Source organism: Heterocephalus glaber, unplaced genomic scaffold (genome assembly GCF_053883595.1).
Source record: "Heterocephalus glaber isolate CG9 unplaced genomic scaffold, H.glaber_assembly_v1.0 deba00001689, whole genome shotgun sequence".
Classification (NCBI taxonomy): domain Eukaryota; kingdom Metazoa; phylum Chordata; class Mammalia; order Rodentia; family Bathyergidae; genus Heterocephalus; species Heterocephalus glaber.
The window spans coordinates 2,305,939-2,329,214 of NW_028258414.1; the positions used below are offsets into that span (position 1 = coordinate 2,305,939).

General features: G+C 38.7%; 1 protein-coding gene across 6 annotated transcripts in view; it reads left to right on the top strand.

Moving 5' to 3' along the window:
* Window positions 1-22,678, top strand: part of Mindy2 (MINDY lysine 48 deubiquitinase 2) — a 65,482-nt gene extending 42,804 nt beyond the window's left edge. For 3 of the 6 annotated variants that reach the window (XM_087199002.1, XM_013076140.3, XM_087199005.1), the window contains 5 exons: window positions 942-1,044; window positions 9,127-9,269; window positions 15,743-15,916; window positions 18,964-19,155; window positions 20,123-22,678. In XM_087199002.1, the coding sequence (XP_087055128.1) occupies window positions 942-1,044; window positions 9,127-9,269; window positions 15,743-15,916; window positions 18,964-19,155; window positions 20,123-20,245 (735 nt within the window). In that variant the 3' untranslated portion in view covers window positions 20,246-22,678. The remainder of the gene's footprint in view (window positions 1-941; window positions 1,045-9,126; window positions 9,270-15,742; window positions 15,917-18,963; window positions 19,156-20,122) is intronic. The other 3 variants (XM_087199001.1, XM_087199004.1, XM_087199003.1) reach the window with 3 other exon arrangements.
* Window positions 22,679-23,276: the final 598 nt, after the last annotated feature.

The following is a 23,276-nucleotide window of genomic DNA, read 5'->3' on the forward strand; positions in this document are numbered from 1 at the left end:
ATTTTTGGTAAAGATGACTACCTTAAAATTGAAGATTTGTTTTTATCTCGAGATATACCATTGGCACATGGCTGTAATCCCAGCACTCAGGAGGCTGAGGCAGGAGAATCACTGTGAGTTCAGGGCCAGCCTGGTCTATATTGTGAATTCAAGGCCAGTCTGCACTACAAAGCAAGACTCTGTTTTCAACAAAATGAAACAAAACAAAAATTTAAAAAATAATGACATTCCAAAGAGGATGTTAAAAGCAAGCCATAGAGTACATGATGCTGTTTATAACAGAAGATCAATATCTAAAAGGTATAAAGAACTCCCACAAATAATTTTTTTAAAGATCAACAATCCAGTAAAAAGGGTAAACAATTTGAATGCCAGGTGTGGTGGCACATGCCTGTCATCCCAGTACTTGGGAGGCTGAAGCAGGAGGATCACCATGAGTTTGAGGTCATGATGGGCTGCATGGTAAGTTCAAGGCCAGCCTGAGCTACATACCAAGACCTTGTCTCAGAGAACCAAAAAATAGTAATAATAACCTTAAATAGTTACATGTATTCTCATTTTATCATTTTTTGCATAATTGAAATACAGCTATCTTCACTGTGAAGAGAATCGAAAACTGTTAGATGCTGATCTTAGTGTTTTTTGTGGGTTTTTTTGTACTGGGGATCAAACTCAGGACCTTGAGCTTGGGACGCAGGCAGCAGAACCACTGAGCTAAATCCGGGGCCCTTAGTGCTGATTTTTTATAACTAATACTTTTTTTTTTGGTACCTGGGATTGAACTCAGAACCTTAAGCTTGTGAGGCACGTGCGGTGCTGCTAAGCTAAATCCCCGCTTATAAGTAATACTTTTGTGTTTTAGTATTGTGTTAGAATAAAATCCTGAAGAGTAATGCATATCGCTTTGGTTATTGTTTGTGCTCTTCCCTGGCTGTTCCCAGACTGATGACATCGTGAAGGCAGTGGGGAACTGCAGCTACAACCAGCTGGTGGAGAAGATCATCTGCTGTAAGCAGTCGGAAGACAGCCAGCTGGCCAGTGAAGGTGGGTCCTGCCAATGCCTCGCTTCACCAAAACCACTCGTCTCAAAATTTCATAGTTTTCCTATTTCTATATTCTTTTTTTTTTTTTTTTTTTGGTACCGGGGATCAAACTTGGGACCTTGGGCTTGCGAGGCAGCCTTGGGAACCACTGAGCTAAATCCTCGGCCCTAGTTTTCCTATTTCTTACTTAAGACTTCTAAAAATACAAGTAAGGGTACTTACAGGAATTTAAAAAGCAAATATAATAAAAATGCCAATGGAAGCTTTGTCCTAGAACCTTTTTCACTTGATTTCTGGATGCTTGTAACAGTCTTTGGAGTCATTGGTATGGCACTGGTATGGTTAGTTACTGAGAAGTTACTGATAATTACTTTAAAAAAAAAAATTATTGGGCCGGGGAATTTAGTTCAGTGGCACTGCGCCTGCCTCGAAAGTGCAAGGTCCCAAGTTCTATCCCAGGTACCAAAAAAAAATTATTATTTGGGAGTATCAAGTGGATTTTATAGTTTCTCCTCAATACTTCAATTGAAAGAAATGAGTATATGGCGCTAAAACATTCTCTCTTTTTTGGTACTGGGGATCAAACGCGCGGGTCCTTGCGCTTGCACAGCAGGCGGGGAAACCACTGAGCTAAATCCCCGGCCCCAACGTTCTCTTTTTAATAGGCCTCTGTCTTATGTTTCAGTACTGTACAATACATGAAAGCCCTTTCTGGGTCAGAGTACACCTCTGGCTGGGTGCGGTGGTGCACACCTATAATCCCAGCACTCAGGAGCCTGAGGCAGGAAGATCACTGCCAGTTTGAGGCCAGCCTGGTCTATATTGTGAGTTCAAGGCCAGCCTGAACTACAAAGTGGGACCCTGTCTTAAAAAATAAAAACAAACAAAACTGAACATTTGTAGCTAACTGAAAATACAATAGTCAAAGCAAAAGCAGTTTAAAATTTTTCAGCCATGTTCAGTCAACAGTGGGAGAAGGAGATTTGCCCCTGGAATGCTACAAGGAAACAGTGCGTTTAGATGTATCTTCCCCACCACTTGCTCCACTTTTCATAAAAACACACAAATACTGAGGCTGCTGTCCTCTTTGCTTAGAAGGATAAACAAAAGAAGGAGAAATCAGGAAAAACAGGATGAATTTCATTATTCTGTCTCATACATACAACTCTTACATAAAGTATAATAAAAATTGGTTACAATTAACCACATTTGAAAAGTGACTACCAGAATATATAAGAGCATACAAAAGATGTGTACATGAATCCCATATTATTACTCAGTCATCCTGAAGTTTAATACATTTATCCAAAAGAGGCAAGTAAGAAATTACATAGTATTTTAATTGAGGTTTATCCTTGTCTTATTTGCAGAAAATACATACATATACATTTTAATTTTGTTTTTTGTGGTACTAAGGATTGAATTCAGGGCCTTTGCCCTGAGCTACATCCCCAGCCTTTTTAAATTTTTTATCTTGAGACAAGGTCTCATTAAATTGCCCAGGCTGGCCTTGACCTTGCGATCCTCCTGCCTAAGATTTGCAGAAGGCTGGGATTACAGTTGTGTGCCACCACCCTGGGCTCCGTACAAGGACATTGGTCATTGATTTGAATGACAGCTCTTTCACTATAACTTAAGGCAGCCAGGTTTAAATTTTAGCAAGGAAAGAAGCAAGAAAAACTTTCATTTTTGGGGTGTTTTTTTTTTGTTTTTTTTTTTCTGCTTTTTGAGACAAAGTCTTAGTTTTATAGTTCAGGCAGGCTCTGAACTCACTATGTGGCCCAGCCTCAAATTCACAGTGATCCTCCTATCTCACCCTCCCAAGTGCTGAGATTGCAGTCATGGGCCACCACACCTGGCAAGAAAACCATTTATAAACATAGTGTTTTTGAGGCTGGGCATGGTGGCACACATCTGTAATCCCAGAACTTGCTTGGCTAAGGCCAGAAATCACCATGAGTTCGAGGCCAGCCTGGGCTACACAGTGAGTTCAAGGACACCCTGAACTACACAGCAAGACCTTGTTTCAAGGTAATTTTTTTTTTCTTTCAGTGTGCAACGTTCTGCTGTATTCATGAGAACTATGCATTTCTGTCCATACTCTCATTACCATCAATATAATCCTTTTTAAAACCTATACAGATTTCTATGAAATCTACTTTCTCAGTAATGGCCAGTATACTATTTTGCTATTCAGTAGTAGTTGAAGGAACAGTAAGATTCAGAAAGTGGAAATAGAATGCTGGTCCAAGAAGAGATGTTTGGATGAATAGACTGGAGGGTGAGAAGCCACTGCAAACACTGTGACAGCCACTTGCCCAGGCCAGGCTGCAGGGGGAAGAGGAGGACTCAGCACTGAACTCATTATGTTAACATGAAGAACACCAGGACGTTCAGTTTCTCCATCAGTTTTTTTATTTTTGGTACCAGGGATGGAACTCTGGACCTTGTGCTTGTGAGGCAGGCAGCACCACTGAGCTAAACTCCCAGTCTGACCACTTCTTTTTTCTTAACTTGATGTTACAGATATTCTGTAGGATGGTAGAATAACTGTCACTGGTTTAGGACGTATTGGCAATTTGGGAAGAATGTTGTGGGAAACCAAGGAGTCACCCCTCTGTGAGGAGGCATCATTTTTTTCTGTCATATGTACCAGGCATAGTTATTGATTAATTCAATAGCAAAATTGTGCATACCTGATTTTCATATTAAGGAATAATTGGGTCATAAGGGGAAGGGGGGGAAATAGAATAAAATAAAATTTATTTTAAAAATAATAATAATTCCTGCCTCACAAGTGCAAGGTCCAGAGTTCACTCCCCAGTACCAAAATAATAATAATAATAATAATAATAATAAATTATAAAAGTGAAGAAAAGGAATAATTGTATATGGAATTCCATATAATTAAAGAACTAAACTAGCTTTTTCTTTAAAGAAATTATATAGCCAGTTTGAGATAATTATTCAGTACCAGTGGTTACTTGAATAAGACACTGTGAGATTATGAAATTATATAAGAAAGAGTAGGTTGGGGCCGGGGATTTAGCTCAGTGGTTCCAGCACCTGGATTTAATTTATTTTAAAAATAATAAAAATTACTGCCTCACAAGCGCAAGGTCCCGAGTTTGATCCCCAGTACCCAAAAAAGAAAGAGAAGGTCACAATAGATATTTTTACTTAAGTTATAGCAGGTGTCTTTCTTTCATCATTTTTATTCATCATATATTTTTGGCTACAATGTTGAAGTAGTTTGCTTTCTTTTTCTATTAGCTTTCAACTCTGCCTTTCTTTTTAATCAGTAAAATATCCCAAGCTCTTAACCTTAAAAGCTTTGGTCCTTGAAGATAACCACTTTTTAAAAATCCAAACATTTTGTTTGATATCAAGATACGGAGTGTAAGAAATACTTTTACGAGCATTCTTTTTTGAAGAAAAAGAAATGTTGTGTAACTAATAGTCAAATAGAAGCAAATATTCTTTAAACTTCTTTTAGACAACATTCATCTTCTAATGGCAATGACTTGTAAGTAAAAGCACAGAAATTTTTACTTGTACTAAAGTACTTATTATTTGTAACTTTTTTTTTTTTTTTTTTGGTACCGGGGATCGAACTCGGGTCCTTGTGCTTGCATAGCAGGCAGCGAAACCACTGAGCTAAATCCCTGGCCACTTTTTTTTTTTTTTTTTTTTTTGCGGTACTGGGGATCAAACTCAGGACCTTGCACTTGCGAGGCAGGCGGCAGCACCACTGAGCTAAATCCCTGGCCTGCCACCTCTTTTGATACAGTATTTTGAATCTGGTTATAATGACAGGTTGTGGCATAGCAGCAAAAATCAGTAAGAAAAAACCAAAATAGTCCAGTCTCACTGCCAGGCTTCAGCTAGCTAGCTGGTCATTTAATTCCAGATGCTCTGTGAGGAATAACTGTTTAACAACTATTTCTACAACAGAAATATCTGTAAAAATAATTCTAGGATATTTATCAACTTATTCAAATATTTATTAATCCTGCATTATATGCTATAAGCACTGAATATTATAGCTTAAATTAATAATATTTTTATTAAATAGTATTTCCTTTTCTCAACCTTTCATTTTGAGAAATCTCAAACCCATAAGAAAGGTTGTACTACTACAATGAACATTTTACTTGTTTAATTAAATTCACCAATTATTTACAGTAAATATTTGCTGAGTTTTTTTGTATATTTGTTGTTTGTTTCTTTTCTTTTCTCTTTTTTTGGTACCAGGGATCGAACACGGGGCCTTGTGCTTTTGAGGCAGGCGGCAGCACCGCTGAGCTAAATCCCCGGCCCCCATGTTGTTTGTTTCTTGATTAGTTGGGTTTTTGGGGGTGGTACACTGGGGCTTAAACCCAGAGCCTTCGAAATGAGCTGCTATTGTCTGTATTGTTTTGTTTTGTTTTATTTTGGGTCTTGCAGAATTGCCTAGGCAGGGCTCAAATTTGCAATACTGCCTCAACCTCCCAGAGTCCTGGGAACACAGACATATGGCACCACGCCCAGCTATTTGCTATTTTTCTGTGTTTCTACATACACTTTCTTTTTTCTTAAATAACATAAGAATCATTTGCAAATATCGTAGCACTTTACCCTTAAGTCATCATTTGTGTCCTAAGAAAAAGGAATTCTCCTGTGTAAGATTCTCCTGTATAGTTACAGTATAATTAATTATCTCAGGCAATTTAGCATTGATATATTATTAATAAAATGTTAATATTCAGAATTCTTTGGGTTTTCCAATAATGCCCCTTAAAGTGGGCATTATCTAGTTGTCGTATCTCTTTAGTGTCATGTAATATAGATCTCTGATGCTTTTCCTTTCTTCCTTTCTGCTTTAAAAAAAAAAAATGTGACATAGCTTTTTTTTTTGGCACGGAGGATTGAACTCAGGTCCTTGGCGCTTTTGAGGCAAACAGCGGAACCACTGAGCTAATCCCCGGCCCAGTGATGTTTAAATTTGATAAGGGTGGTACCTGCTAAATTTGTTTTTTACTGTAACAATGCCCTTTTGTTTTTGTAATTAATAAGTCTGCAAAGCATTTTTTTTGTTTGTTTTATTTTAAACAGGGTCTCACTATGTAGTTCAGGCTGGCCTTGAACTCGAAGTGATCCTCCTGCCTTGGCTTCTGAGTACTGGGATCACAGGCATGTGCCTCCACAGCCCTGACTTCACTTTCTTGAAAGCACTTGGGGCTTTCATACTTTATGTAGCCCAGGATGGCCTCAGACCCAAAGCAATCCTCCTGCCTCAGCCTTTCAAGTGCTGGGTTTACAGAAAATATTGTTTTTGTTTTTTTCAGTACTGGGGATCAAACTCAGGACCTTGCAAGGTCCAGACACGATGCCACTGAGCTAAATCTCCAGCCCAGAAAATACTGTTTCTTACACTTCCTAACAACACTGTATTTTTCAATTTGGGGAGATATGTAATTCAGTTGGAATGTATCGAGATCATCTGCATTAAATTTTTAAATATTTTAATGCCAGTAATGATTCTCCTGGGTTTCACTTTTTATCATAACTAGTGTTTTTGACGTTAGGCAAATCATTTATGAGCCCGTTCCTGTTCTTTTTAAGCAGCAGCTGTGCTAAAATCGCTGCCCCTGAAATACCTTTCTATTGTTAAATTTTTTAAATTTCACATTAACTTGAAAGTAAGCATCCCTCCTCTGAGTTTTTATATCTTTTTGAAAAAGATTTGTAGAGAGGATGTTAAGCTAGTGTGGGGTGGAAAGGGCATTTAGAAACATCTTTCTGAAAGAAACATTTTTTTTTTGGTACCAGGGATTGAACTCGTGACCTTGTGCTTTCACGACAGTGGAACCACTGAGCTAAATCCCTGGCCCAATATTTGTTTTTAAATTTTTTAAATTTTTGTTGGTACAAGGAATTGAATTTAGGGCTTGGCTGAGGTATATCCTAGCTGAAGGAGACATTTAATAACATGGCTCTTGCAGCTAGGAATGCTACTTCTTAACAGAAGCCTAATGCTTCCTATTAGAGTGCTACAGAGTGATAAAAGCTTTAATCCTTTCCACTTGGTAACTGCCACTCTTTCTGAGTGTATAAACATAAGAAGTTGCAAGCCTGCCTTATAATGTTTGCTCTTCTGCCTTAGCCTTAGCCAGGACCGAGACCTTGGAACAGCACGCTGCCCTGGTAACTTCTCCACCACTGTGCAGTGAAGTACCATGGCTTGGCACCAAGAACTGGAGAGGGGTACAATAAATCTGTAGAGTATTACACAGCTGCTTCAGGCCCTGCCACATTCATATTCAAATTCTTATTGAGATTTCTTTTTGTTTGTTTGTTTGTTTGTTTGTTTGGTACTGGGGATCGAACTCAGGTCCTTGCTCTTGTGCAGCAGGCAGCAAAACCACTGAGCTAAATCCCCGGCCCTTATTGAGGTTTCTTAACACAGATTCATCTTTACTCCCTGTATCTTTCAACTCAATTATAAGACTTTTTTTTTTCTTTTTTTGGTACCAGGGATCGATCTCGGGACCTTGCGCTTTCGAGGCAGGCAGTGGAACCAGTAAGCTAAATCACCGCCCCTCAATTATAAGACTTTTTAGAACAGTTTCCCTGCCTACTTTTCCTGAGATGTTTCTTCCTTACCAAAAGAAGAAAACAAAAAGGAGAGAGAGAGAGAGAAATACAGGTTTTTAAAATATGTATACAGGGGCTGGGGATTTAGCTCAATGGTACAAGGTCCTAAGTTTGATCCCCAGTACCAAAAAAAATGTATACAGTTTATTCTCCTTATTTGCAGTAGGTGTTTTCTATACAGTTGCCACGAATGAGGAATTAGTGAATGCAGAACCACTGTTCCTGGGGAGATACAGGCTTAGCTTCTTGTGAGATTCCAGTCACATTTTTCTCAGCCAATCAGTAACTTCATGTTTCAGCTTAATACATATTATTGATTGATTCTTCATCATTAAACTCATGCCTGAACAAAGCTTGGGTAGCCTGTATTTTTTGTAAGGCACATCACAGCCTTGGTCTACTTAGGACCACTGTTAGGAGCACTAACCAGCACTTCAGTCTTAGGCTTGGGCAGCACATTTCAAACAGAAAGCACAAAACTCTGCCTGCCATAGCACTTAGTAGTCCGTGAAAAGGATACCTGTTGATGGTGTGAGAACTGGAACAAGGCAGAAAGAATACTGCCTTGTTTGACCTCAGCTGGGAATGTGTGTGTTGGGTAGTTCAGATTTTTTGCCTGTCTTCACATGTCTACAAATTGACTATGAAAGTGGTAAGGTATTGATTTGGAGTGTTTACAAATAACTCTTAGCCAGTACATAGACTCACACATAGGAGTGTGCACATGATGAGGATCAAGCATGTGCATATCTTTTAAAATAAACCTCAGATAACTTCTGTGTTTCATTCTGTTTCAGAAAGACAAGAAAGAATTTCTGAACTTATTGTACTACATAATGAATGGCATATGTTGGAGGAAATCAGGATAAAATAGTGTTTCTGTCCAGTCTTAGGCACAAGAGTTGTGAATTATCTAGAATCTTTATTAGAAGCTTAAGCAACTCAATTTACAGTAATAAGGCTACTTTTAATTTCTAAACACCTAACCATTGAGGAAATAGCTGTTGGACATTCATCTTTCTAACCTACTTTTTTTTTGGTACCGGGGATCAAACTCGGGACCTTGCACTTGCTGAGCTAAATCCCCAGCCCTCCAACCCGCTTTTAAATTTCTAACTCCTACCTTTTTATTTGCTTGACTGGATTTATTGTTATTGTGTCTTATGTTTTATATTTTAAGCTGCCAGAAATCCTTTTTGTAGGTGAAGTTTAAGTAAATGTATTTATTGGTAAAAACAATTTCCTGTATTTATTTTAGGATGGGAATGACTATACACATAATTTCCATAGGAGATTAGAAAGATGAATCTCCAACTTAGGGCTATCATATAATAGGAAAAGTCTTATATCAGTTGGCATTCTACACATGTGAGCACATTGTAAATAAAAGAATAATTTTTAAATTTTAACATATTCTTCCATCTAATATTATGCATTGGTTCCATAGGCTTTGTAGCTGAGCAGTTTCTAAACAATACAGCCACTCAACTGACATACCATGGATTATGTGAACTAACTTCAACCGTTCAGGAAGGAGAACTCTGTGTGTTCTTTCGGAATAATCATTTTAGCACCATGACCAAGTACAAGGTATGATAAAAAATAGCTGTTTAATTGTTATTCTAAATCAAAGGAGCTTAATTTAGAGATATATTTAATCTGCTTAAAATAAAAGATTTCAGTATAATATTCCTTAACCATCAAATTGTGAAGGTAATGGTTCAGTACTTCTTTAGAAGGGGATGGATGAATTAGCAGTTGAAGCATTATCTCAAGTCAGTTTTTATTTTTAAATTCTCAACTTCCTTTTCACAGACTACTACATTAAGAAGTACTTACGGGGCTGGGTATTTAGCTCAGTGATTCCACCGCCTGCCTCGAAAGCGCAAGGTCCCGAGTTTGATCCCCGGTACCAAAAAAAAAAAAGGATGTACTTAGTATTTTCTAAGAGAAAAGAGTACCTAGAGGGCTGGGGATTTAGCTCAGTGGTTCCACTGCCTTCCTTGCAAGCGCAAGGTCCTGAGTTCGATACCAAGTACCTAGAGATAGAACTAGGATGACTTTTTTATTTTTTGATACCAGGGAAGGAACTTGGGACCTTCCGCTTGCAAGGTAGGTGCAAGGTAGGTGCGAACCACTGAGCTAAATCCCCAGCCCAAGGATGACTTTTAATAATGGCTGTTTATATTTGAACATTTAAGGAAATTAGAAGAATTAAGATTTGCATTAAACTGAACATGATAGTACGTGCCCGCACTATCAGCCACTCTGGAGGCTGAAGCAGAAGGATGTTGAATTTCAGCCCAGCCCAAACAACATAGCAAGACTCAGTATTTAAAAAAAAGAAAAGAAAAAGAGCTAGGTGTGGTAGTACATGCCTATAATCCCAGCACACAGAAGGCTGAGACAGGAAGATTATGAGTTCAAGGCCAGCATGAACTATGTAGTGAGACCCTGTCTCAAAAAAACAACAACAACAAAATTGAATTTAAAAAAATGTACCTTTATAATAGTGTTTGCTATTATCAAAGTTATTAGTCTGACTTTAAATTCTTCCTATAGTAGCCAGGGATTTAGCTCAGTGGTTCTGTTCTGCCGCCTGCCTTGCAAGGTGCTGAGTTCGATCCCTGGTACCAAAAATAAATAAATAAATAGATAGATAAATTCTTCCTATAGTAGTATCTGTGGCTCTGCCAAAAAATAAAAAATACTGCTTTACCCTTTTTTTGGTCATCTTTTGCCTCTGTCCCTTTCGTTGTATGGGTGTGCCCTGGTCCCTTGTATCTGACTTTAGTGGTGGATGGCTACTTCCAAGCATGTCCCTCCTACAGCACCTAGTGCCTGGAGGGTAGAGTGCAGGATATGCTCTGCTGCTCCCCTGTGCCAACATTGCTCCACCCAAAATTCTGTCTCCTCACTTACAGTCCTCCATCCCCACACACTCTGTGCTTTCTCATTTCTGTACCTTCACTGCTGCTGTTCTTGCTCTTTAATCCCTGTTTGCAAAAGATCTTCTCATTCCTTTTTGCCCATCTTAGTATGTGCAAGGCCCTGGGTTTGAGCATGGGCCCCCTCCATACCCATCTTTTAAGATGCATTTCGAATATGAGGTTGGCAGTAAAGCTACCCCTTCTCTCCTTAAACCAATGGTTCTCAACTCAGTTTGTATACTAGAACTTCCTGGGGAGCTTTTAAAAACTTGCCAGTGCCCAGAACACACCACTAGTTCATTTAAATCAGCCCTGGAGGAGGGACCTGAGCATCAGTTATTTTGATTTTGGTTTGGGGGTTTTGTGGGGAGGGTTCCTTTTCTGGTGCCGGACATTGAACTCAGGGCCATGTGGCGGGCTCTCTACTGCTGAGCTGCACCCCCAAAGGGCGGTAATTATTAAGTGAATATGGCAGTTGTTAATTTTTCTGTAGTGTAGGTGTGGAGAAAGTAGCTAGTTTGTAATGTTAGGTTCAGGGCTTTATTAAGGGAGAACAACAAGCGTACAAGAACAGAAGAGTTCAGAGATATGATGGTATTAAGGATATAATGATATTGTCCAAAGTTATAGGAATAAATACAGAACACCTTTATTCTTTATTCCTGTAGACGGGATAATGGGAACAACATCATAGTAGCCAGTCACTAGGGAACGTGCCAGTTTATTATAGAGATCACCAAATCAAAATAGTAACACTGTTGTTTTGGGTGATTTATATGTGTGTTGTGTTGTGTTGTGTTTTGACCATGCTGGGGATTAAACCACTGAGAGCAACTCCCCTATCCTCAGTTACACAGTTTTTTACATTTTCATCTTAGGAAAGTTACAGAGTTACAGAAAACCAATGAAACATTTAACAATTTTAACATTATGCTGTTTTATGTTGCTTTTATTTATATATATATTTATATATATATATTTATATATATATATATATATTTTTTTTTTTTTTAATTTTTTTTTGCTACTGGGGATCTAACTCGGGTCCTTGCGCTTGCGCAGCAGGTGGCAAAACCACTGAGCTAAATCCCCGGCCCTATTTTTATATTTTTGTTGCTTATACTTCTATATGCATCAGTAAACAAGAATGTTTTCATTTCAAATCACAGTATTATTTTACATCTAATAAAATTAGCTAAAATTGTTAATATCATTTAATACTTGGGCTATATTCAGATTTCCCCAAACAATCTTATAGATGGTTTGTTCAAGCCAGGATCTAATCAAGGATCATGCCTTGCATTTAGTAGAGTGACTCCCTGTTGACGTGATCCCAATCTGGTGTTTTCCAGGGACCGGTAGCCATTTGGGCTATTTATTTACTTATGCCTTGCTATAATCCTCTTGGCTCTTTTTTCCTTTGTTTTTCTTGTGCCTTGTTTCCAGTCTTGGCAGAGTGCCCAGTGAATGCATTCTTGACAGGGGGCAGAGACACTTCCTCTTCATTGACCCAGGACTGATTTACAGCAGAATTGGTACTGTTAATTTTGGCTTTGGATATAGGACTAGAAGCTCTACAGGAATGCTTTAAATATTCCAGAGCAAATACTGGGGATGTAGCTCGACACTAGAGCACTTGCCTTGGATGCAGGAGGTGCTAGGTTCAATCTCAATACCAAAACAAACAAAAACCTAAACTAAAACAAGAGCCAGATGTAGCTGCACTCAGGAGGCTGAGGCAGGAGGATCTCAGCGAGTTCGAGGCCAGCCTGAGTAACGCGAGACCCTGTCTCAAAAAAATAAAATAAAAATCCCTTTTCAGGAATTTTACTTGAAAAGAGGCAATCTAGGCACTAAAATGGATAGAATGGAGGATTGTTCCTTTGTTCTTTAAATTTCTTTAACATTAAACTTATTCTCTCCCACAAATTGCTGGGCTTCTTGGCTGTTTGTCTTTCCTTATAAACTTGGGCCTGAGGGAATCTATGATAAAATAAGGATGTAAGTACCTTAGTGTAGTGGCATATACCTATAATCCTAGCACTCTGGAAAGCTGAGGCAGGAGGATCATAAATTTTAGCCCTGCCTTAGCAACTCAGTGACCAAAATTTTTTTTGGTTTTTTGAGACAGGTTCTCACTATGATTTTCAGGCTGGCCTCAAACTCACAGTGATCCTCCTGCCTCAACCTCTTGAGTCTTGGGATTACAGATGTGCATCACCATGCTGGGCTTTAAAAAAAATTCTTTTTTAAGGGCTGGAGATGTAGTTAAGTGCAAAGGCCCTGGGTTTAATCCCCACCAAAAAAACAAAAAGGAGAAAAGAGAGGAAAAAACAGAAAACATGACATAAGTAATAAAATAAAATAGCTGCTTTTTCAAGCAAGATAAGACTACTTTAATACTACATTACATTTTCATAGTGCCTTCCAATATTTATTTTTCAAAAACCCAGAGTTTTTAGGGGCATTTTATAATTTATATTTAATGGTCATTTTAGTTCCCATCTTTCTATCCCTGTGAACTCTTTGGAACATCTATAGTATAAACACATTTCATTCTACAGAATTTAAGATATACTTTCTTTTTTTTTTTTTTTTTGTACCGGGGATCCAACTCAGGTCCTTGTGCTTGCACAGCAGGCTGTGAAACCACTGAGCTAAATCCCCGGCCCCTGCTTTCTTACTTTTAAGAGCACCCAGCACCCTCCACGAATCCTTCATTAAACCGCATCCCTCATCTGCCCACTGGCAACAAATAAGTATACCCCTAGTTTCTGCTACGTGCTCCTTTTTGTACTGTACACAGTTAAACTGGACAGATTATCTTGGTGGCTTGTTTTTGTAGTACTAGGGATTGAATCCAAGGCCTTTACACTGAGCTTAACCCACACACACACTTTTTTTTTTTTGGTACTGGGGATCGAACTCGGGACCTTGGCGCTTTTGAGGCATGTGGTGGAACCACTGTGCTAAATCCCCGGCCCTCAAGAAATACTCTTAATGGTTATTTAGCCTTAGATTTTCAGAGTGAAATGGACTGAACTATTGGATACAATACAATAGATATTTTGCTATCTATCCTATAATTATAGAAAAAGCCTATTATGTAATCTATATTTTTTTATCCTTTTATTGGTACATTTTAGGTATACAGTACATTTACATTTATCATTGGGTGCTTGTACCTCTACATGATGTATCTTAGTTCTTATTTTTTTCCCCAATACCTGTGCGCCCTTCACCCCCTCCACCCTTCCCTATTTACATAGAGTCCGTTTCCATTTTTTTTCTTTTGTCGTAATTTTTCCTTTCCCTTCTTACCTTTCCCCTTCACCTCCCACCACCCCTACACCTTTGGACCTTTTCCTGTTTCAAATTATCAGTTATTCGTTTTAATCCTTTTAATCCTTATTTACACTTTGTTTCTCACACTAGAGAAACTATTCGGTATTTACACGTGTGTCCTATTTATTTCACTTAAGAGTATGGCCTCAATATGCATCCATTTAGCTATAACTGTCTCTAGTTTCTCATTCTTTATGGGTGAATAGTACTCCATTTTATAAAAAAAAGTATCTTCTTTATCCAGTAATAATCTATACTGTTGACAGTGAATCAGTTGTAGATTTTTGAAGGTAAATGTCAGGATGCACAGGACAAAGAAATTGGAGCTAACAGCTCATGAGAAGTCAGGTTTCTGTACTCTGAGAAGCACTGTTTCAGTTAGAGCCTTTAAACACTATTCACACACTGTTGAGGGTAAGAGCTTGCAGCAGAAGACACCAAGTTCACCATCTTTGCCTGTCTTCTGGAGAAAATTACTGAGATTATGAATATCAGCCAACATAATGCATGATCTACATGAAATAAGTTGTAAAGCTTAGATATTGTATAGTAGTAGTATAAAACTGTCTGAGAGAACATGTAAAATATGATTCTTGGGGCCGGGGATTTAGCTCAGTGGTTTCGCCACCTGCTCCGCAAGCGCAAGGTCCCGAGTTTGATCCCCGGTACCAAAAAAAAAAAAAAGATTCTTGAGCAGTAAACACTATGTTAATCAATGAGAACGTTCAGCAAGTATCAGAAAGTCATATCTTTAGCAAACCTGAAGAAAAAAATGGTTTACAGAGACTATGTGTGCCAGGAATGTGAAGTTTACATGATCGGAGCAGAACTAACACATGAAAAATTAATGGTCGGTGCACAATTCTGTACTAAATACTTTGGGTGTGCTTTTTGTTAGACTCAGAGATAAGAGAGATTTTAAAATCAAGTCTACAGCTGGGGACTTAGTGGACCCAGGGTTCAATCCCCAGCACCAAAAACTAAAGTAAAATAAAAATACAGCCTGGGTAACAGCAAGAGAACACATTTATAGTGCCAAGTGACTTGGTGCTAAATAGTAATAGGCACAAAGTACTGTTGACGTACAAAGCAAGAGTATTAATGGTGTAAAGGAACACTCACTATGGATTTAATTACTCATATAGACTTAACTTTAAAAAACAAAAGGCAATTTGATATTTTGTGGCAGCTGTCTTATTACCTGATGTGTTTTTCATGACCTTTGATTATATTGTATTTTGTGAGGTGAGATTACAAACCTCCCCAAAGCTGTTTACAGTCATATTAATTGGTATGCCAAGAGCTCCTCTTTCTTGTTACACTACAGTGTGCTAATTATAAACTGCATTCAAAGCCAGGTGGATTTGAACAAACAAGATCTCTTACTTGAGCTGGGCACAATAGCACACCCATGTAATCCTGGCTGCTCAGGGGAGTGAGGTGAAAGGATCACAAGTTTGAGGGCAGGCTGGGCAGCTGAGTAACTGTCAAAAATAAAGGCCGGAGGGCCAGGGATGTAGCTCAGTGGTGCCACCACCTGCCTCGTAAGCGCAAGGTCCCGAGTTCGATCCCCAGTACCAAAAAAATAAAATGAGTTCCATCTCCAGTACAATAAGTGAATGAATGAATGATACATCCCAAAAAACCCTAGTATTTGATCTATTTATTATGTTGTACAGATCTGGCTGGTAAGAATAATTCATATACATAAACATGCAAATCAAAATTTACCGTAAATACTTGCTATTTTTGAAAAATTTAACATTCCTTTTGTTATTTTTTATTAAGGGTCAGCTATATTTGTTGGTAACAGACCAGGGGTTTCTGACTGAAGAGAAAGTTGTTTGGGAAAGCCTGCACAATGTAGATGGTGATGGAAACTTCTGTGACTCAGAATTTCATCTGAGGCCTCCTTCAGATCCTGAAACTGTATACAAAGGACAACAGGATCAGATAGATCAGGTAAATTTGTTTAAAATATACATTCCGGGGCCGAGGATTTAGCTCAGTGGTTCCGTCGCCTGCCCTGCAAGCGCAAGGTCCCGAGTTCTATCCCCGGTGCCAAAAATAAATAAATAAGTAAAATATACATTCTTTTCAAATGTTAATTCAGCTTATTCAAAACTTTTGAACTAAAGATTTACTCATTAATATACTTGTGAGGTTTCCTTGGCACTTCCTAAACAGGTAAATGTTCATCCTGTATGTAGATTATGCACCATGTTTGAGAAAGCCAAATCCTATAGAACCTTAGAGGTCATGGTAAGAAGTTTGAATTTTATTCTGTTAGCAGTAGGAAATCTATGCCGAGTATTAAATATGAAAGTGGGATGATCTACTTTATCTGTCTGTTTGTCTGTCTATTTATTTATGTATTTTTGGTACCAGGGATCAAACTCAGGACCTTGCGCTTACAGGCAGGCAGCAGCACCACTGAGGTAAATCTCTGGCCCTGCTTTACCTTTTTAAAAGACTGCTATGTGGAAGTTACATAAGAAGGATGCAGGTGTAAGGAGAATCCAAACAAGTGCTGATGGAATCAGCTTTGGCTGGTGGAGATGAGGGATGAGCACATAGCTGATATATATTTTGACTAGTCAGCAAAAAACAGAAACGAGGGAGTCCAGAAGGTAAACACAGTGGGTAAAGAGCAAGTGTATCTTGTAACATTAGAGTCCAAAGTAAGAAGGAACAGATACTCATAGCAGGGCTGACTAGGGGTAGAACTTTGATTTAGAACTGAGACAGATGAAATTTTTGCCTTCTTTGTGGGTGGGCTTGGAGCTACAGTATTTATTACTCAGAGTATGATAATGATATGAATTCTTCCCTGAATGAGGCATAAATATGGCAGTGTTAAACAATTGGCACATATTTTGCTAATAACAATTTAGCTGCATCTAGACTGTTCATTTAGCCCATTTTCAACAAGCAGTTGTATTCCTATAACTACATCCTGGGGCTACAAAGAATTGTTCAAAAGTGTCCTCTGAGACTGAAGGCAAACTCTCACCTGTTAACCTCTGTAAAATTAAAACAGCAAATTGCATCCTTCTGAAATATAATGGTATAGGATGAACATTCTCATTCGTAAAGGGAGGACCAGAGCAAGATCCAAACCCAGCAGGGCACACATTAAGTTCTGTAGCTCCATGTCGTCCACTCAGGGGACATGGTGGCACGGTGTGAGCTCAAAGGGCTTGGGCAGCCAGGTGAGGTGGCGCACACCTGTAATCCCAGCACTCGGGAGGCTGAGGCAGGAGATCATTGTGAGGTCAAGGCCAGCCTGGGCTACATTGTGAGTTCAAGACCACCCTGAACTACATAGCGAGACCCTGTATAAAAGCAAAACAAAGGGCTTGGGCAGCCCCATCCCTTTGGCCTTGCTGGTCACAGCCCACATGGCCTCTCTCTTGGGCTGGTTTCACCTGCTGCCTGCAGCTTTCCTCAACAGACATTCCAAATTCTCCAACATCCCAGGGTCTCCCCTGCAGCTCCTGGAAGGGATTCTAACCCTGTAACACATAGCATGGTCTCCCGGGCCTTTCTTTGAAGCCTCTTGTGACCTCACGACTCCTGCATTTTGCATTCCTGCAAAGGCAGCACCGTGTGGATGGTGCTCAGGTCTGCTGTCCGTACAGACAGTATTCTGGGCCCCTTGGAGCACAGCACCCTCTGAGTGCCTGGGAAGCTGGATTCCAGGAAACATTTCCCTGAGTATCCCTGAGGAAGCAGGGCACCTGGTGACTCTTTTTCTCAAAGCAAAGTCTTTCAGAGGACCCTTGAGCCTGTGATTGGTGGAGCCTTGCTGATTCCTGAATGCCCTCAAGCTATCTTCCTTCTTATTCTGGTAGAAAGCACTTATTTTATTTTATTTATTTATTTTTTTAGGCACAGTATCATAAAAAGTAGTTCAGGGGGGCCAGGGATTTAGCTTAGTGGTGCCGCCACCTGCCTCAAGCGAAAGGTGCTGAGTTCTATCTCTGGTACCAAAAAAAAAATCTTAGGGGGCCGAGGATGTAGCTCAGTGGTGCCCCAAGCCTGCCTGCCAAGCACAAGGTCTTGAGTTCGATCCCTGGTACCAGGAAAAAAAAGCCCAAAAAACCAGGGATGTAGCTCAGCAGCTCTGTGCCTGTCTGACAAGCGCAAGGCCCTGAGTTCAATTTCTGGTAATGAAAAAAAAATCTTGGATATTTAGTTAACAGCAGTTCTCTGTGTGATAATATTATGATATTACTTCCTTATTTATGGTTTCTTCATTTGTCTGAACTTTCTACAGGTATGTGTTTCTCTTGTAAGGAAAGTTTTTTAAACCTTTTTTGAATGCCTTTACTCCTTCTAGAATTTCAATGAGTTCCCAAAATATTTAGAAACAATGACAGCATCGCTGAAAAAATTCATAGCTACCCAAAGAACATACTGAGAAATACAAGTTTTGTTTTAATATGTAAGCTCGTATATGTTTGGTTTTTTTTTTTTGGTACTGGGGATTGAACTCTGGTCCTAGTGCTTGCACAACAGGCAGTGAAACCACTGAGCTAAATCCCCGGCCCATAAGCTCGTATATGTTTTTTCAAAGCTATTCTTTTTTTTTTTTTTTAATTTATATATATATTTATTGGTACATTTTAGGTATAAAATACATTTACAGTTATCATGGGATGTTTGTACCAGAATGTATCTTAGTTCTTATTTATTCTCCCATTACCTGTGCACCCTTCACCCCCTCCACCCTTCCCTATTTACAGAGTTTGGTTCCATTTTTTTTTTCTTTCTCATAATTTTTCCTTTCCCTTCTTCCCTTTCACAGCTATTCTCAAAGCTTTATAGATAGAACATCTGTGTTTGCACTCATTGATTTTTTTTTTTTTTTGGTACTGGGGATCAAACTTGGGTCCTTGCGCTTGCACAGCAGGCGGCGAAACCACTGAGCTAAATCCCCGGCCCTGCACTCATTAATTGTTGAGTAAAATCTCCAAGCTAAAGATGGTGATAATTTAATTCTTTAGGACTATCTGATGGCATTATCTCTACAACAAGAACAGCAGAATCAAGAGATCAATTGGGAACAAATCCCAGAAGGAATCAGTGATTTGGAGCTAGCAAAGAAACTCCAAGAGGAAGAAGACAGACGAGCTTCTCAGTTCTACCAGGAACAGGAACAAGCAGTGGCAGCAGCTGCTGTGTCTCCACAGGCCCAGGTAAAAGTTAGTGTTGTGATCTTAAGTATGATGGTTGCACCGAAGATGTAGCTCAGTGGTTCCACTGCCTGCCTCGCAAGTACAATGACCTGAGTTCAATCCCCACTATAAAAAAAAAAATATGATGGTTGCTTTAGCAGTAAAGAAAATTCTGTTAGGGATTTTAAAAAATTTTAATTAGGTATTGACTCTTTTTAAATTATGTATATCTCCAAAGAAAATAAGCTAATTGGGGCTGGGGATTTAGCTCAGTGGTTTCACCGCCTGCTGAGCAAGCACGAGGACCCGAGTTCAATCCCTGGTATCAGAAAAAAAAAAAAAAAAAGAAACTCATTTGAACAACGTGCTAGAGGCAGTCTGAGATACTACTGAAAGAACACAGACTTCGGAGCTAGATGAATGTAGATTTGCATTGCCTGCTTCTGTTTCTCCTTCCTTATTGCAGTACTTTGGACAAAGCCCTCCACCCCTTGTAGCCCTACTTTTTGTGTCTGTAAAACAGAAGATAATACAGGTTTCTGGGGAAGAACAAACAGTAGTACTTAGCCCAGTGTTGACATACATAAAGTATTCAGCATAGGTTAGACATTCCATTTATTTAGAATAATTAACGCATTCATTATGTAACATCTATCCAGAATGATAGAGGTAATTATACAAATACCCTTTAATATAATAAATCTAGGGCCAGGTATGGTGGCACATGCCTGTAATCCTAGCACTCAGGAGGCTGAGGCAGGAGGGTTGCTACAAGTTCAAGGGCAGCCTAGGCTACAGAGTGAGTTCAAGGCCAGCCTGAACTACATAGCAATTAGCAAGACCTTCTCTTCCCCCAAAAAATCTTTACCAGTAGCTTCTTTTTCCCTTAAATGATGTCTTTCACTGTTGTGGTTTTCTTAAATGGCTTGTGATTAAACTTTACCTTAGACTAGTTGGAGTGATTTCTTCCTGTGTATTTTTCTTAAAGCAGGACCAGCCAGCGCAAGCTTCTCCATCAGGTGGAAGACAATCTGCGATTAGTGACCGTAAACGAAAGGAACCTCGAGAAAAGGAAAAGGAAAAGGAAAAAGGCAGCTGTGCCATTTTGTAATAAGTATTGGATTCTGATGGAACTATCTACAATGTTTGTCTTGAGAAACAAAACCACAAGAGGGAAGGAAGAACAAGACAAATACCGTCTGTGCCTGATTTCCCAATGGATTTTGTTCCTGTTTTTCAGGGGAAAGGTTACTTTGTTACAATCAGACTTTTTAAGTCACACAACACTTTATGAGCTGGAGTTTCATGTTACAAGTTGGAAATGCTGTGTGGTGTCATTCATGAAAAATACTGCACTTGTAGCCAAATAAGAAAATCACAGCAAATTCTGTGTCACAGTGACATTCGTAACTCATATCAGTTAGTAAGCTATTTTATCTTCTGTTCTAACAATAAATGGAGGTGATTAATTTAGTCAGATTCCTTCCTGAAATTTAAGTATTAGCACAGTAGTTTCAGAAATTTTTATAATGTTAGATTATGAACTAATCCACAAGAAACCAGGGGTTTAATACAGGGATTAAAAACAAAAAAGACAAAAAATAGCAGGAATAAGTAATCCTTAATTGCATATTGGACTAGGTCAGCCATTAGACAGCTTTACCCTTCTTTAGTAATGTACATTTTAGACATTATCTTGAGAACTGAGGATGGAGCTTCAATTTCATCTAGATAGAAAAAGTAAAGATTTGTATTTTTTTTCCAATAGCAAAAATTTACATAACACTAATACTTCTAACCTATCCACGAGAGATCTTAATGAGTTTGTAGTGTTGTGAAATTTTGAGGAATTCTGAAATCTTCAAATAGGTAAGCTGGACCCTAGTGACTGTTAATAATGAGGTGAGTAGGGCCGGGGATGAGGCTCAGTGGCGCTGTGCCTGCCTCGCAAGCACAAGGTCCTGAGTTCGATCCCTGGTACCAAAAAAAAATAATAATGCAGTGAGTGAGTTCAGGAGGAAACCACAGTGGATGCAAGGCCTTGTACATGTGTGGAGGGAGAAAAGCAGATAGTTGAGTGTCTGCCTTTTTCTAGAATTACCTTTTGAACCTTAAATTTTAAATCATGTTTATTGCTAGAAGATTAAGTATACTTCCTAAAGCCAACAAAAAAGCACATTTCTAAGAGAAAGTTAGAGATAATCTCAGAGTGCAGTGAAAGACAATAAAAATCTGAGCATAGATGAGAGTTTGGAAGAATTTATGTAAAAGCAATCAGATTTTTTTTAACTAATGAGAACCAAATAAATCTAAAACATAGTGTTTATAGGATTCAGAAAGAATATTTATTTAACTTTATTATGAGGCAACACATATTTTCCTGTATTTCTAAATATAGTTTTGGAAACTATCCTTAATAGTCCTTTTTATATACTTTATATTTAAAATTTGTTTTAGTCATTTTGAAAAGACTGTTGCTGCTCTAATTACTTGTGTGCTTTACATTCTAAGCCTCAGAAAATTTGTTTATTTAAGAACATAATCTGATCTGAGCATCTTTCTTGTGGTCTGGGATGACAAAGACTACAAAAAAATATATAATCTAGCTTTTTTTAAGCTATGTTATTAACTTTCTCTGTAATCTAAAACCAGTTATGAGTCTTTATGTAAAAAGTAAGTTTTATTTATAGAAGGAATTACTTTAAAGGAAAAAATCTAAGGCCAAGTTGTATCTTTTATACACTTCTATATTGCATGTCTATTTATGTTACATAATTTGTTATTCCTTCAAATTTCCTATGCTAGGATGATAAATCATCAAACCTGTTTGGGTATAAAAATTGGACATCAAATATTTGGTGAGTCTCTTATTATAACCTAGAATATGTGTTGGTAAGATAGCAAACGTGCTGCGTCACTCTTGGCCCCAGTGGTTCACCTCCCGAGGTTTACCTGCACGGTGCCTCTCCTGTGGAGGAGGAAACAAGCCTCAAGCTTTGTTCTTCCCGCACAAGTTGTAATGACGCTATAATAAAAACACAGGACTGGGAATGTAGCTCAGTGGCGCTGCGCCTGCCTGGCAAGCACAAGGTCTTGAGTTTAATTCCTGGTACCAGTGGTGAGGAAAAAGAAACAAAAAACACAGTATACCTTGAGTAAAGCACATCTGAGGTGTTTTTTTTTTTTTCCAGAAATAGATTATCTATTTGTCCCTTTAAGACTATATGTGAAGTTATTCTTTTGTTATTTTCTGTCTTATTTGTTCCAAAGATAATACTGCCATTCTGCATTCCTTCTAGAAAAAGGAGGAAAAAAACCAAAAAAGTCAAAACCCGAAGAGCTGCGGTCAGATAAGTAGATGTCAATGTATAGTTATGAGAAAAAACTAAACAATGCATTGTTTGTTAATTCAGTCTTTTTCTATGTAATATTTCCAAGGCAGACTTTATTACATTCCTAGATGTCAATTTGATATACCAAGAATAATGATGTTTGCTTTGCTTACTGTGGGGGAAAATTAAATACTCAGTTCTATTAAAACAAACTTACTTCTCAGAGGTACTGCTTTCTTGCCCGTGAAGGTTATAAAGAACTTAGAGCTGTTGCGTCTTGATCACCTCAGACTTTGTTTTAGGTAACAGATTATATATGCAGGCATTTCATTGCTGATTTATGCATATAGGACTTTGATAGGGATATTTAAAAATGGTTCTTTTTCCACATTTTCTAATGCTTGAAATTGTTACATACACACTGCTAGCACAAGTTAAAATTCAAACATTTTTAAGATTTGTAGACTACATTACGGCCCCTTTGAATCGACCAGTTCGCTGTTAGAACCGCAGGAGAGGGAGACATGCACGGATCCAGCCGCCGTGCTTTTCTCCTGCTAGCCAGTGCATTAGCAGTAGGAAAGCACTCTGCAGTCCAACCCCAGCACAGTAGCAGCGCTGCGACTTACAGCAGTTCCTCAGTTCCTAGGAGCATGATTATGCGTGCTTCTGAAGCAAGCCCCTGGACTTCTGTTAGATTCTTCAATCAGAACTTTCCTTCAAATGTTAAGAACCATCGGGGCCGGGGATTTAGCTCAGTGGCACCACACCTGCCTGAGTTCAATCCCCAGTACCGCAAAAAAAAAAAAA